The sequence below is a fragment of the Gigantopelta aegis genome, chromosome 4 (genome assembly GCF_016097555.1).
Source record: "Gigantopelta aegis isolate Gae_Host chromosome 4, Gae_host_genome, whole genome shotgun sequence".
Taxonomy (NCBI): Eukaryota; Metazoa; Mollusca; class Gastropoda; order Neomphalida; family Peltospiridae; genus Gigantopelta; species Gigantopelta aegis.
This window is the reverse complement of record NC_054702.1, coordinates 35,281,702-35,294,370: the sequence shown is the minus strand read 5'-3', so window position 1 is coordinate 35,294,370 and position 12,669 is coordinate 35,281,702. Positions and strand designations below refer to the sequence as shown.

At 35.3% G+C, this 12,669-nt stretch overlaps 1 protein-coding gene across 1 annotated transcript in view; it reads left to right on the top strand.

The window, feature by feature from the left end:
- The window catches only part of LOC121370467 (ubiquitin carboxyl-terminal hydrolase 47-like), a 35,811-nt gene that overhangs the window by 7,031 nt on the left and 16,111 nt on the right, over positions 1–12,669 (top strand). The window contains exons 2-12 of the mRNA XM_041495717.1: positions 943–1,149; positions 2,689–2,802; positions 3,528–3,657; positions 4,892–4,988; positions 5,385–5,463; positions 5,694–5,760; positions 6,356–6,495; positions 8,215–8,304; positions 8,949–9,044; positions 11,743–11,840; positions 12,352–12,503. Of these exons, the coding sequence (XP_041351651.1) occupies positions 943–1,149; positions 2,689–2,802; positions 3,528–3,657; positions 4,892–4,988; positions 5,385–5,463; positions 5,694–5,760; positions 6,356–6,495; positions 8,215–8,304; positions 8,949–9,044; positions 11,743–11,840; positions 12,352–12,503 (1,270 nt within the window). The remainder of the gene's footprint in view (positions 1–942; positions 1,150–2,688; positions 2,803–3,527; positions 3,658–4,891; positions 4,989–5,384; positions 5,464–5,693; positions 5,761–6,355; positions 6,496–8,214; positions 8,305–8,948; positions 9,045–11,742; positions 11,841–12,351; positions 12,504–12,669) is intronic.

Sequence of the window (12,669 nt, the reverse complement as noted above, 5' to 3'; positions counted from 1 at the left end):
TTTGATTGTGTACACGTCCAAAATTTAATTAAACAAGTCGAGCAATGGATAAAAGAATCGACAGACATTGTAGTTAGCTTCTCTCATACTACGACTCAATGACTCATACCAGTTTTCTTCTTGGCCACTCAAAGAACAATATGATAATTGACATTATTGCTCTTTTGACAAAGCAATTTATATATAGTTCAAAATTTCAGAAAAAATCACTAGATATTAAAATATTAAAAATTCATATACATTCTTATTATATATATTAGAAAAAAAAATGTATTCCAATAAAATCAAATATAATGAATTTATTAAAAAAATGGAGTGTATACCATAAGTTGTTTGAATAAATATCTCTAAGTCATCCACCACTGACAGTATCTTAAGCATTTATTACCATATATACATGTATAAAAAAAAAATTGAGTGTTTAGTACTGAGTGAGGTTCAATGACGTGTTGGCAAGAGGTTTGTTGTTTTATTTCATAGTATATTAATTTTGATCTGTGTATGTATTTATAAAAAAATATATATACTGTGTGAAAATGTGACCAAAAATTTAAAAAAAATATAAAAAACAAAAAACAAAAAAACAAGGCTTCTAAACCATAAACAGTATGTCAGTCATGTCTACTAATAGACTGAGCTGATTGATTTAGTTAAGAGTAACGTGATTCACTTCATTATCTGCATAGTATGGGTTCAGTATTGCATTGTGATTCTCTATGCAAGTTTCAGAGATCACTACACATCTTTAAAACATTAAACAGTAATTGCTAATAAATTTTTAATTAACTAGATATATCGTTAATGAAGATTTTGAAAACAAAATGTTTCCTGATTAATCGGTTTAACTTCAGCTTTTACATTGACTTTGAATACTGGTGCGAATTGTAGAGCTGAAATATATTAAACCTTTATTTCCTCCTTTCTTTTTCTTTTGTTTTATAGGGTGTTTGTGTTGCGGATGAGATCAAAATTTTGTGTATTATTCGAGACCTTGTGAACACCGCGAATCCAGGATGCAAGTACACTCTGAACCTACCAGGCTCAATGCGAGTCAGTCAGGTGTTCAAGGAGATTGCCAAGACCTGTGGTTATGTGGATGATTCCATTTCTGTCATTTACGAACTCAACAAAGACAAACAGTTAACAGATGTATGTTCTGTTTATAGATAGCTTTTCATGTGTATGTTTGTAAAGGTACATCGATCTCTTAAAACGGTGTACAGCACCTCTGATTGAAACGTAATTTCTTGCTTGGAATATTCATATAAATAAATCTGGGCCATTGCCTATAAAAACTTTGGAGTCTGTAGTCTTTTTCCACAGGGAATGCCTTTTTTTATACTTACAGATTATTTATTTTTGAACTGATTGTTTTCTAAATTGCACACAAAACTAGTCTGGGTTTTGTTTTGTTATTTTCAAAACACTTTTACATTTCTTCTTCAAACCAAACTAAAATTATTTCCAAAAAACATTTTTGTAGGAGAATGGGATGGACTATAGACTCATATCTCTAATGATATCAAACACATACAATTTGTAAGTTGTTGCCATAGCATTAAAAGTCTCAGACTCTGTTGGTTTTGAGTCCAGACTAAAATGTTTTATAAGCCAGATGTAATCTTGGTTGTCCTGGACCCCATTTGAGCACTAAGATCACAGTAAGTACATATGGTAGCTATGCCCTTAAGGTGATTTTAGTGCTAAGATGATCTGATCTCTTCGCAAAATGGGGCCATGGCCTGGTGCTTATAAAATGTTTTAGAGTCTAGACTCGAGACTAATAGAGTCTGAGACACTAACGTCATGACGACGCCATACAGATTGCATGTGTGTGATGTCATTAGAGATTGAGTCTGATTTTTATAAGCACGGGTCCTGGTCTGTAGAAGACCGTATAGCAGCCTCAGTGGTGTCGTGGTTAAGCCATCGGACATACGGCTGGTAGGTACTAGTTTTGCAACCCGATACCGGCTCCTACCTAGAGCGATTTTAACAACTCAATGGGTCGGTGTAAGACCACTACATGTTCTTCTCTCTCACTAACCACTAACAGACAGCCCAAATAGCTGAGGTTTGTGCCCGGGACAGCATGCTTGAACCTTAATTGGATATAAGCACGAAAATAAGTTGAAATGAAAAGCATCTTGATGTTCCTGTTTGGAACACACGAGAATTTTAATGATACTGAGTTATTGGAAATTTTTTAGAAATGCAGGCTACTGAATGATCGGAATATGTGATTAGGATACCCGTTTCAAGCAAAAAACTAAGTACATATATCTAAGTATTAGACAAAAATATTCAATGTTTTAAAAGGACCGAATACTGCAAATATACTTTATATTAATTATTACATGTATGTAATGGTGTTTTCTCAAAGTAGATGGGTATGTTCATCATGTGTATTTGAACAACTGCACATATATAGATGAATAACATTAGAAATGTATTATTTGTTTTTATGGAGGTACATTTATGTAACTGATTATTTTAATTCAAGTACTACTCAATTACTTCATCGTATTGGTGGGGGGGGGGGGGTGGTTGGCGACGTGCTATTTTTTTTCTAATGTGAGGTAATTCTCAATGTACATTTACAGTACCACATTTCTGAAAAGAAAAAAAGATGTGTATTTAAAAAAAAAAAATCATGTATTTAAAAAAAAAAATCATTCCATTTTTCAGGTTGAGCTTAATAACATGAAAGATTGTCCATTGTCTGAACTGGTTGCTGAAGGGGTTAAGCGTCATAGTTTTACCATCCGTGAGAAAGATGGTAGAGCACCACAGAAAGTTGAGGTTCGTGAGTCTAAAATTCAAATTTACCGTAAGATAGTAACAGCAGAAACAGTTTCTAAATTTTGTTTTGTAAATTTCAAAGTGAAATGATTAAACATTTCAGGACTCGAAATAGGAAGTAAAATTGACAGGCCAAAAGAAATGTCTTTCTCAGAAAAAAATACAGCCTGCTGGAAATATGACAGCAAGGTGGATGAGTATGGGAGGAGTGATGAGTGGTTTGGGGTGGTTTGAAAAAAATTACATCATGTTCCAGCATTTGCTGGTGATGTAAAAAAAAAAAAATCAGTTCCAGTGGGTTTTTTAATTAATATATACACATTGACATGGATTTTGCATTATATAGTGGAAGTACAAGGTACATAAGTGTTTAGTGGAAACTGCAACTGATGTATTCATTCATTAGTTTCCGTCAGTGGGCCCATTGGGCTATTTCTCATTCCAGCCAGTGCACCATGACTGGTGTATCAAAGGTCGTGGTATGTACTACCCTGTCTGTGGGATAGTGCATATAAAAGATTCCTTGCTGCTAATTGAAAAGAGTAGCCCATGAAGTGGCGACAACGGGTTTCCTTTCTCATTATCTGTGTGGTTTATAGCCATTTGTTTGATACCATATAACCGTAAATAAAATGTGTTGAGTGCATCGTTAAATAAAACATTTCTTTCTTTCTTTCTTTCCCTGTTTAGTGTTAAAACTTTTATTTTTCCTTGTTTGTGTTTAGAGTGAGGAATCGACAACATCAGGTTATGAAAGTCGAGCTTCAAGCAGCACATCCCATACAAGTACGACTGCTGGGGAGACGTTTTCCTACACCACCTCCGACTATACCGGTCTGATTAAGTCTGAGACAGGTCAGTTTTATCAGCATTTACATAAAGAATAGCGGTCCTTAGTTTTTGAAAATTATAGGCGAATGAAAATGCTAAAGCGAGTGAAAAATCACTCTCCAAAATAAATAAAATAGGCAGTGTAATTACGATTGGAGTTTGACTGGTATGTTTACAAAATTGTCTATTAAACCAGTATTTCCCAATTTGTTGAACAAAGAGAAATACCAGTTTAACGACTGCATGGAAGCCACTGCTATGTTTTTAATTTTTATTGTTTTAATAAAAGAACCTTCCTATCAGCTAAATGAGCTATAAAAACTGTTGATTTTTGTAAACAGTGGGAATAAATATACCCATCTATTTTATGTGTGCCGTGTGTTTTTCACACTCGTCAGATTGAAATTACGCGCACCTTAAAAAGCAAGGTCGGGAATAATACATGAGTGGCCGGTATATACCATTTATCTTAAAACGAGTTGTTTCAAAATGTATCTTAATGAGCGATAAATAGAAAATGAAAAATATCTCACTAGTTCGCCAGATCAGTATCAGTGAAAAACTATTCACCAAAACATTTACAAGTCCATCAGACTACTGGACAATATAATATTGCTATAATACAAACTTCAAATGATCATTCATTGCAACTAAACATGTTAAAATCTAATTTTTATTGCAGATTTTGTTCCCTTAATGTTGATACCAAATCAAAAATGATGAAACGAGTAATAAAGTATAAAGAAAAATAACCAAACTAAAAATATTTGCTATATTTGCCTAGAAGAAATGACAGCCTGGTGATTATATTTTTAAACTCATCCATCAAGAGTTTCACTCAAATTTGGCTGAGAAATGTGTACACACTTTTGATTAATCTGAAAAACAAAAATGTTATGTTCAAAATTGTATCTGCACAAAGCAAGAGTCCAAGGGATATTTGACAAAGTTGTTACAGCTCCCATGAATCACTGTACATCATGTACATCGTGTACTTCGTATAATTTTGAGTAGAAACTATCAATCACATATCCACAGAAGCACACATTTGAAAAGGAGATGCTTGTTTAATGCAGATACTTTTTTTTTCTAGACCGTAACATAATACCAAATCATAGTATGCATAACAACCATTTTCAATCAATTTGTGCTTCAAGTTATATTATGATTTTTAATATTTCCCCAGTAATCAAATTATACATGTATAAATGTTTTATTTACATGCTGGTATGTGAGAATTATTTTATTTATTTTATAGGTTATGTTGGACTTGTCAACCAAGCCATGACATGTTACCTCAATAGTTTAATTCAAACTCTCTTTATGACGCCAGAGTTTCGGAATGCAATTTACGGGTAACAAAGATTTGGTTCTTATGGGTGTTTTGTTTTCTTTATTGTCAGCAACGTTTGCTTGTCTGTACCCATTTCATAATTATTTTTGGGCATTTTTATAAGAATATACAATTTATTTTAATGCTATGAAAATACACATCATGTTCTAGAACTTTATCCATAATATATAATATGCAAAGCTATTTTAACAGTTTCATATTAGAACATTTGATTATGAAGGTATCCAATCTGTGCTCATCTGTGTTAAAATTTGAAAAAATTAAAAGGACTGTCCTGAAATGTTTGACAGGTATTGGATTTCATTACTTTGAATTGTTTTTAAAAGTACTTTTAATTCTCTTGTTTCATATAAAATAGACAAATCACTTTGTAACTGTGCTACACATTTGTTTCCAGATTTGACTTTGCAGGCAATCAAGAGGAAATGAAGAAAAGTATCCCTTGTCAGCTTCAAAAACTGTTTCTGCAACTTCAGGTAAATATTACCATTAAATAAAATTTAAATCATTTGTCAGCATCTGCACTTTAATTTGTTTGGTAATGGAAAGCATAAGACCTTTTTTAATGGTAAAGATCTATTTATTTAAAAACTCACTTTATAGTTATTTTAATAATGTATTTAGGAGATATAATTTTACAGTACGGTTCAAAAAGAATGTTTTGCATATCCATTGATTAATTTATTTCTCATTGTCTTTTTTTCAGACTAGTAAAAAGAAAGCTGCAGAAACAACAGACCTTACAAAAAGTTTTGGATGGGACAGTAGTGAAGGTTATAATTTTTTTTTTTTTTAATTATTGAAACGTCGTTATCTCATTATTGAAGGGATTGAACTCACAGCTTGAAATAACAGTGGATCAAAATAAACAAAATAGTTGGGGAACATTAAGCAATAGGACCATTTCTCAACCTTTTTGCACTAAGGTAATGTGATGACAAAGGTGGAAATTATGTTAGACTGACTGTATTCTGTTAAAAATAAGTAGGGGAAATTTGTATTGAATCATGAATAAGTATAGATTAAAGAAATACATGCTGAAGCAAAACATAACATAACAGACAAAAGCTCAGCCCTTTTCCCCATTGAACTTGTAGAGCATCATCAAATGATGTTTCTATAAGCATCAGTGGCATCCCGGATATTTGACATAGTTTAGCTCAGTGCTACAGGAGGAATTAGATAGGATAATCATCATCTGTTTGTCTACAGATAGAATGATCTTGACATGTATTATAACTTGGTATACTTAACTAAATATGATTTTATTGAAGATGTCACATTTCCAGTTTTGTTTGTGTTTGTTAAAGAGTACTTAGTTTATAATGAATTTGTTGCTTTACTCTATAGTATCGTTGGTTATTTCAGTGTGGCAACAGCATGATGTTCAAGAACTGTTCAGAGTTATGTTTGATGCTCTGGAAACAAAGTGGAAAAGAACTGACCAGGAAAATCTTATCAGTCAACTTTACCAGGGGAAATTGAAAGATTATGTCAAATGTCTTGAAGTAATTATAGTTTGGCATTAACATTTTATATAATATTCACTAATTTCCCATTTTTAAAAATTGTAAAAATTTATTTGCAGCTTGTCTGACAGACCTTTACCATATATTATACACTTAATTGGCCAATAAATAAGGATGTATTAAAATGGTAAATATTTCAGTGCTTGAATTTAAGATTTAAAAACAAAATTGCTGAGTGTGAAACAGTCCACTGACAGAAATTTAAAGCCTGCCCACTGCAATTAAAAACATAATAAATAAGACTGAAAGGTTATTTTGCTTTATGTAGACCTATTTTAAATGTACTAATGCTGTATACTGGCAGATACTGTATACCAGGTGTAAACATTTTGCCATCATTGAAGAGCTTTACCAATGGCACAGAAGTAAGGTCAATGATGCTCCCGACCTACAGCAATTAATATCTCAATAATGGCAATTCAGAGCCCTCAAAAGTACCCGGTCTCTGGCGGCAAATCGCCGCCTGAAACAGCTTTTGCTGCCTCCTACTTTTCGTTGATGGTAAAAAAAAAAGTGCTTTCTCTTCTTTAATAAAGTCTCCTACAAAAGGGATCCAAACAAGGTGCCAAAATAGTTGTTTATTTGTCTTGAAACGCGATTAGTTCACATCGAAATTTGATTTTTCAAATGTTTCTAGGGGAGGGCCCCCAGACCCCCAGCTTTGCCCCCTGCTATCATCACTGTTGTAGCCTCCTACTTCTTAAACTATTGAGGGCACTGGCAATTGCCATCGGTCCAGTCATTAAGTTCAAGCCCTGTATTTTACAGCAAGCCTTTCATTATATTATGCCCCTATGCTTTTTAAAATCATATTTTCTTTTTTAATATTTATTCTGAATAAAAACAGTAGGTCAGGTTCCTTTAATAAAAGGTTGATATTGCATATAATAAAATTCCCATTGCATTCATTACAACATCATTCCATTAGTCAAGCTGTAGCAACACAAGTTTGTTTATTTCTCGATGAACATAAAAATTAACGTCAGGGGAACATGATGTCTGATGACGTCATTTTATATTGGTACTTTGTCTTGTTGAGCATTATTGTTTATGGACTAAAATAAAATTAAAAATAAAATCTGAACTAGCATTATTATTAGTAGGTATGTTTTAAATTTAAGTATAAGGATTGTCTGTTATTTTTTTTGTTTCATTAGGGTATGAATAAATAAATAAATCTGTAAACTTATATGTGAATGGCTTCGCCAATTCACACAGTTTTCGGATTATGTTTTTGGTCCTTGCCCCAATGAACATAAAAGAAATAACAGACAATCCTTAATTAAAATAACCAAACCAGTCCAAAACATGTCCAAATCTGACAATGAAAGGGAATGGAGGAGGTACTTGTTTACTTGATTATTTATTAACATTTTTATTACCATTAAATCAAGGGTAAACTACATTATAGTTTGAGGTCAGGCTAAGTATTCCTTTTAATAATAGATATTTTCTTTTCTACTTCACCTGGCCTCAACACAAATGCATATTCCTTTAAGCATAGTAGTCTGGTCAACAGGAAGGAGGACTCTGTAGAAGAATTTTAGGCCATCCCATTGGCTGTTGGGATGTTCGGACCAGACTACTATCCTTAAGGGAATATGCATTTGTGTTTAGGCCAATTGAAGTATTCTTAAAAGAGAAAACACCTCAAGTTTACTCCAAGTTTTATGTTTGCCTTATTTCATGATGTTTCAGTGCAAAAATGAAAGTGCTAGGACCGACACATTTCTCGATATACCACTTGTGATACGGCCATTCGGATCAACCGAGACATATGGGAGTGTGGTAAGAGCAAAGATTTTATATATATATGTATGTACTTATTTTCGTGCTTGTATCCAATTAAGATTCAAACACACTGTCCTGGTCACACGTCTCAGCTATCTGGGTTGTCTGTCCAAGACAGTGGGTTAGTTGTTAGTTGGTTAGTGGTTAGTGAGAGCGAAGAGGGTGTAGTGGTTTTACACCTAGCCATTGAGTTGTTAAAACTTGCTCTGGGTGGGAGCCGGTACCGGTCAGTAAATCCTGTACTTACCAGCCTTATGTCTGATGGCTTAACCACAATACCACCGAGGCCGGTGGCAAAGATTATAGCTCTCTCATTTTTAGATTCCAGTCACAAGATGAAGAAGAGGTCTCTACTGATTTCCTGTTCATTAACTTTATTAAATCTTAATCTTTGACATTGTTAAATCTTAATACAAATTGTACAGCTTACTTCACTCTTTTTATGGTAGCACTTGGGTCATCCTAGTGTAACAGTAATAAGTTAGAAGTACTTACAAATCTGCAACGCATCTGTAAGGCCCTTGATTTTGGTATTAAAATACTCCAGTGATACAGTGGTGAAGTAAAAAAAATACTGTTGTAACCCATGATAACATCTGCTGATTTTTATGCCCAGTCATTCTATCATTCTGTCTTTGCAGGAAGAGGCAATGAGGGCATTTGTTCAGCCTGAGACTCTAGAGGGATCAAATCAGTATTACTGTGATAGGTGTCAGAAGAAATGCAATGCGCACAAGGTAAGCTTATAAATATACTTGTTTCTTTTGTAATTAATGTATCAGCTTCTGATCAACTACAAAACCCGATTTCACTTTAATTCAACTGAATTTATAAAAACCACTGAGACTCGTATTATTTTCATCTTCACTTTTACATTCACTCTTTTATGAATTATCCATGCGGTTTTAATTAAGTGGGTGGGGGAGAGCTACTTTCTGACTTGCTTACTAAAACTTTGGGTTGGTGGCTTTATAGAAAAATATATGTGAATAGTTGTTTGTGATGTAAGATAATTGAGAAAGCTGATCCAATTTCTTCTCTGAATATCCTCTCTCTACTGTTAATCCTCCCTCCCCCCCCCCCCCCCCCCCCCCCCCCCGCCCTGCCCCGCGACTACTAACTTTTGACTGTCAGTGTTTTATTGAAACAAAAAAGTTGAGGAAAACCGATTCAGCTAAAGACTTGTACTAAAATGGCCATCTGTCAAGTTAAAATGACTTCCATGATGCATACTAGTTGTCCTTGCGAGGTGTGGGACTGCCTCAAGTCCCCTTTGTTGAGTTTTCACCTGAAATATGGTAAAATAAAAGTTAAAAACAAAAAAAAAATCTGTGTCTCTGTCTCTGTCTTTGTGAGGGGATGGGATTTATCTAAGTCAGTTTACCGCTCGCCTGATGTGCTTGCTTTGCAGGATAGAACCACCTCGGTAGATCCATTCAGCTGATTGGGATTTTTCTCATTCCAACCAGTGTACCACAACTGGTCAAAGGCCGTGTTTTGTGTTTTCCTGTCTGTGAAAAGTGCATATAAAACATCCCTTTCTGCTAATGGAAAAATGTAGCAGGTTTCCTCTGATGACTACGAGTCAGAATTTCCAAATGTTTGACATCCAATAGCCGATGATTAATTAATCAATGTGCTCTAGTGGTGTCGTTGAATAAAACAAACAAACTGTCTTTGTGAAGTTTGTAAAGTTTTGAAATAAGCCATGTCATCATTTAATATATACTACTCAAAAGAATTTAAGGGTCAGACGATATTTTCGACATTATTTTCTGAATGTCAATTATATTAGCTAGACCATAATGTCACGCATGGTATTGTTCCATTTTGACGAAAGTGGGTCTAAGCAACCCATAAATGAATTAAAATCCACTGTCATTGACACTGTCGACTAGTTCTAATGGCGAAAACATGCTTACATTTGCACGTAAATTAGGGCGAAAGCGAAAGGTCTGCTAAGTGCCCATAACTTGCTTTTTCACAAAGCGCTTCATTTGCACGCTTTGCATGTGTATTCCATGTTCCCAATGCTGAATTTCCGTATAATTGGAGCTTGCGTTCGTGTACGGTGCACACTCCAAATTTGACAATGGTACGACGTCAACTGACTATCGAAGATCGAGGAAGGGCTATTGCTTGGCTTCAGGATGGCAATACGCAAAGAAATGTTGCTCTGAGACTTGGTGTCAGTCAGAGTGTCGTTGGCCGACTGTGGCAACGGTACCAAGCAATGAATTCTGTTCGAAATCGTCCACGTTCGGGAAGACCCCGAAGCACTACAAATAGAGAGGACCGCTACATCACCAATATGGCTCTACGTCAACGCACAACCACTGCACGCCGATTACGTGACAATCTGCGGACTGCGACTGGAACTCGAGTGTCTGATCAAACCATACGCAATCGTCTGAGAGCCAATAATCTACGCTGCCGTCGCCAGGCTGTTCGACCACCACTCCTACCACATCACAGAACGGCCAGACGTCACTGGTGCACACTTCATCTGCGGTGGCAACGTGTTCAGTGGGGTCGAGTGATGTTCACTGATGAGTCCAGGTTTAGTCTCCAGTTCAACGGCGGTCGGGTTTGTGTCTACAGACGTCCTGGGGAGCGCTTCGCTGACGTTAACGTTAGACAACGTCACCGGTTCGGTGGTGGCAGCGTCATGGTGTGGGGCGGCATCTCTATCCACCACAGGACCCCCTTCTATGTGGTGGATGGCAATCTGAATGGAATCAGCTATCTGAATGAGATTATCCGGCCGTTGGTTCTCCCAGGCCTTCAGCAGATTGGCGGCGGGGCAGTTCTGCAGGATGACAATGCCAGACCCCACCGCGCCAGGGTGGTAACGGACTTTCTCAGACAACAAAGTATCGCCAGGATGGATTGGCCAGCATATTCGCCTGACTTGGCCCCAATAGAGAACGCCTGGGACGAATTAGGCAGGAGAGTTCGGAATAACCATGCCCCTCCGGCCAACCTTCATGATCTGGGTCAACTTCTTATGATGGAGTGGCAGGCCATTCCCCAAGAGTTCTTCAGACGTCTGATCAACAGCATGAGGCAACGATGTGTCGAGTGTATTCGCGCCAGGAGTGGATTCACACACTATTAAACGAATGTTCTAATGTGTAAAATCCATGTTTGACAACCTTCAACTTTGACAGCATGTCATGTGACTTTCTTGTATACAGTGACGTTTATTTGTGGGTTTTTGTAAATATGGAACAATAAATTAAATTTTTGGTGTAGTTTACATCATCAATCTAATACACTCTGAAACTTATTTGGTTATAAATTTTTGACCCTTAAATTCTTTTGAGTAGTATATAGATAAATATTGTTTAAACTGATTTTGAAACTGACTCAATCCATAATTCAAATTTTTAGTTATCCAAGTTAATTTTTATGTTTGTATTTTTGTTTTTGCAGGGACTGAAATTCTTAACATTTCCCTACCTGTTAACATTGCAAATGAAGCGATTTGATTTTGACTTTACAAGTATGCATAGGATCAAACTGAATGACAAGTTAGTACTTACTTAGTTTTTACACAGATTTATAGTTTTTGTTTTAGTTTTGTGTGTGTGTGTGTGTGTGTGTGTGTGTTTTGGTCTCCTACCAATCCAATCGGAGGGGATTATGGGTTCCATCTCCATACCTCTGTCTATCTGTCTAACTGTCTCACATATGTTTTTCTGGACTTTTATTTCTCAATACCTTAAGATATTGAGCTGAAACTTTGTATATCATGTACTGCTACAGATCAAGTTTGTCATAGGGATTTACTCATTTTTCACAGTTATAACCCTTGAACTTAGGAGATAAGAAAACAAATTGAGGTCTGGTAGGGAACATGTATTGCTTTAGTAGTACTCTTTAAAATGCTTGTTTTTTTATAACTAATAATGAAATTGGGAAAAATACACAAAGTATCAAATGCATATTCATAACATTCATTAAATTATACTCCCATTTAGTAGAAATGTCATTGTTTTTTTGTTTTATGCTAAGTGATTAGAATATGTTTCTGACTTTCAGAATGACGTTTCCTGATATTTTACATTTAAATACATTTATTGATACTGAAGCAAGTCTTTGTTCCGTCAATGGAAAAAGTCTAGAAACTGATGTCATATCAGTTGTTGAAGACGAGAAAAGATCAACATCTATTCCTTGTGATAGTGATGAAGGTTCGTATAATTTAATGACATGCACATAGTTTAAGCTGTCACCCTATATTAGCTTTTAATCTAATTTGTTCAGAACATTTGTAGCCAAATTGATTTGCCAAACAGCAAAAATGTGTTAGATCTACAAAGAGCATGTGGTTTTTGTTTTCCTGATTAATAATGAAAT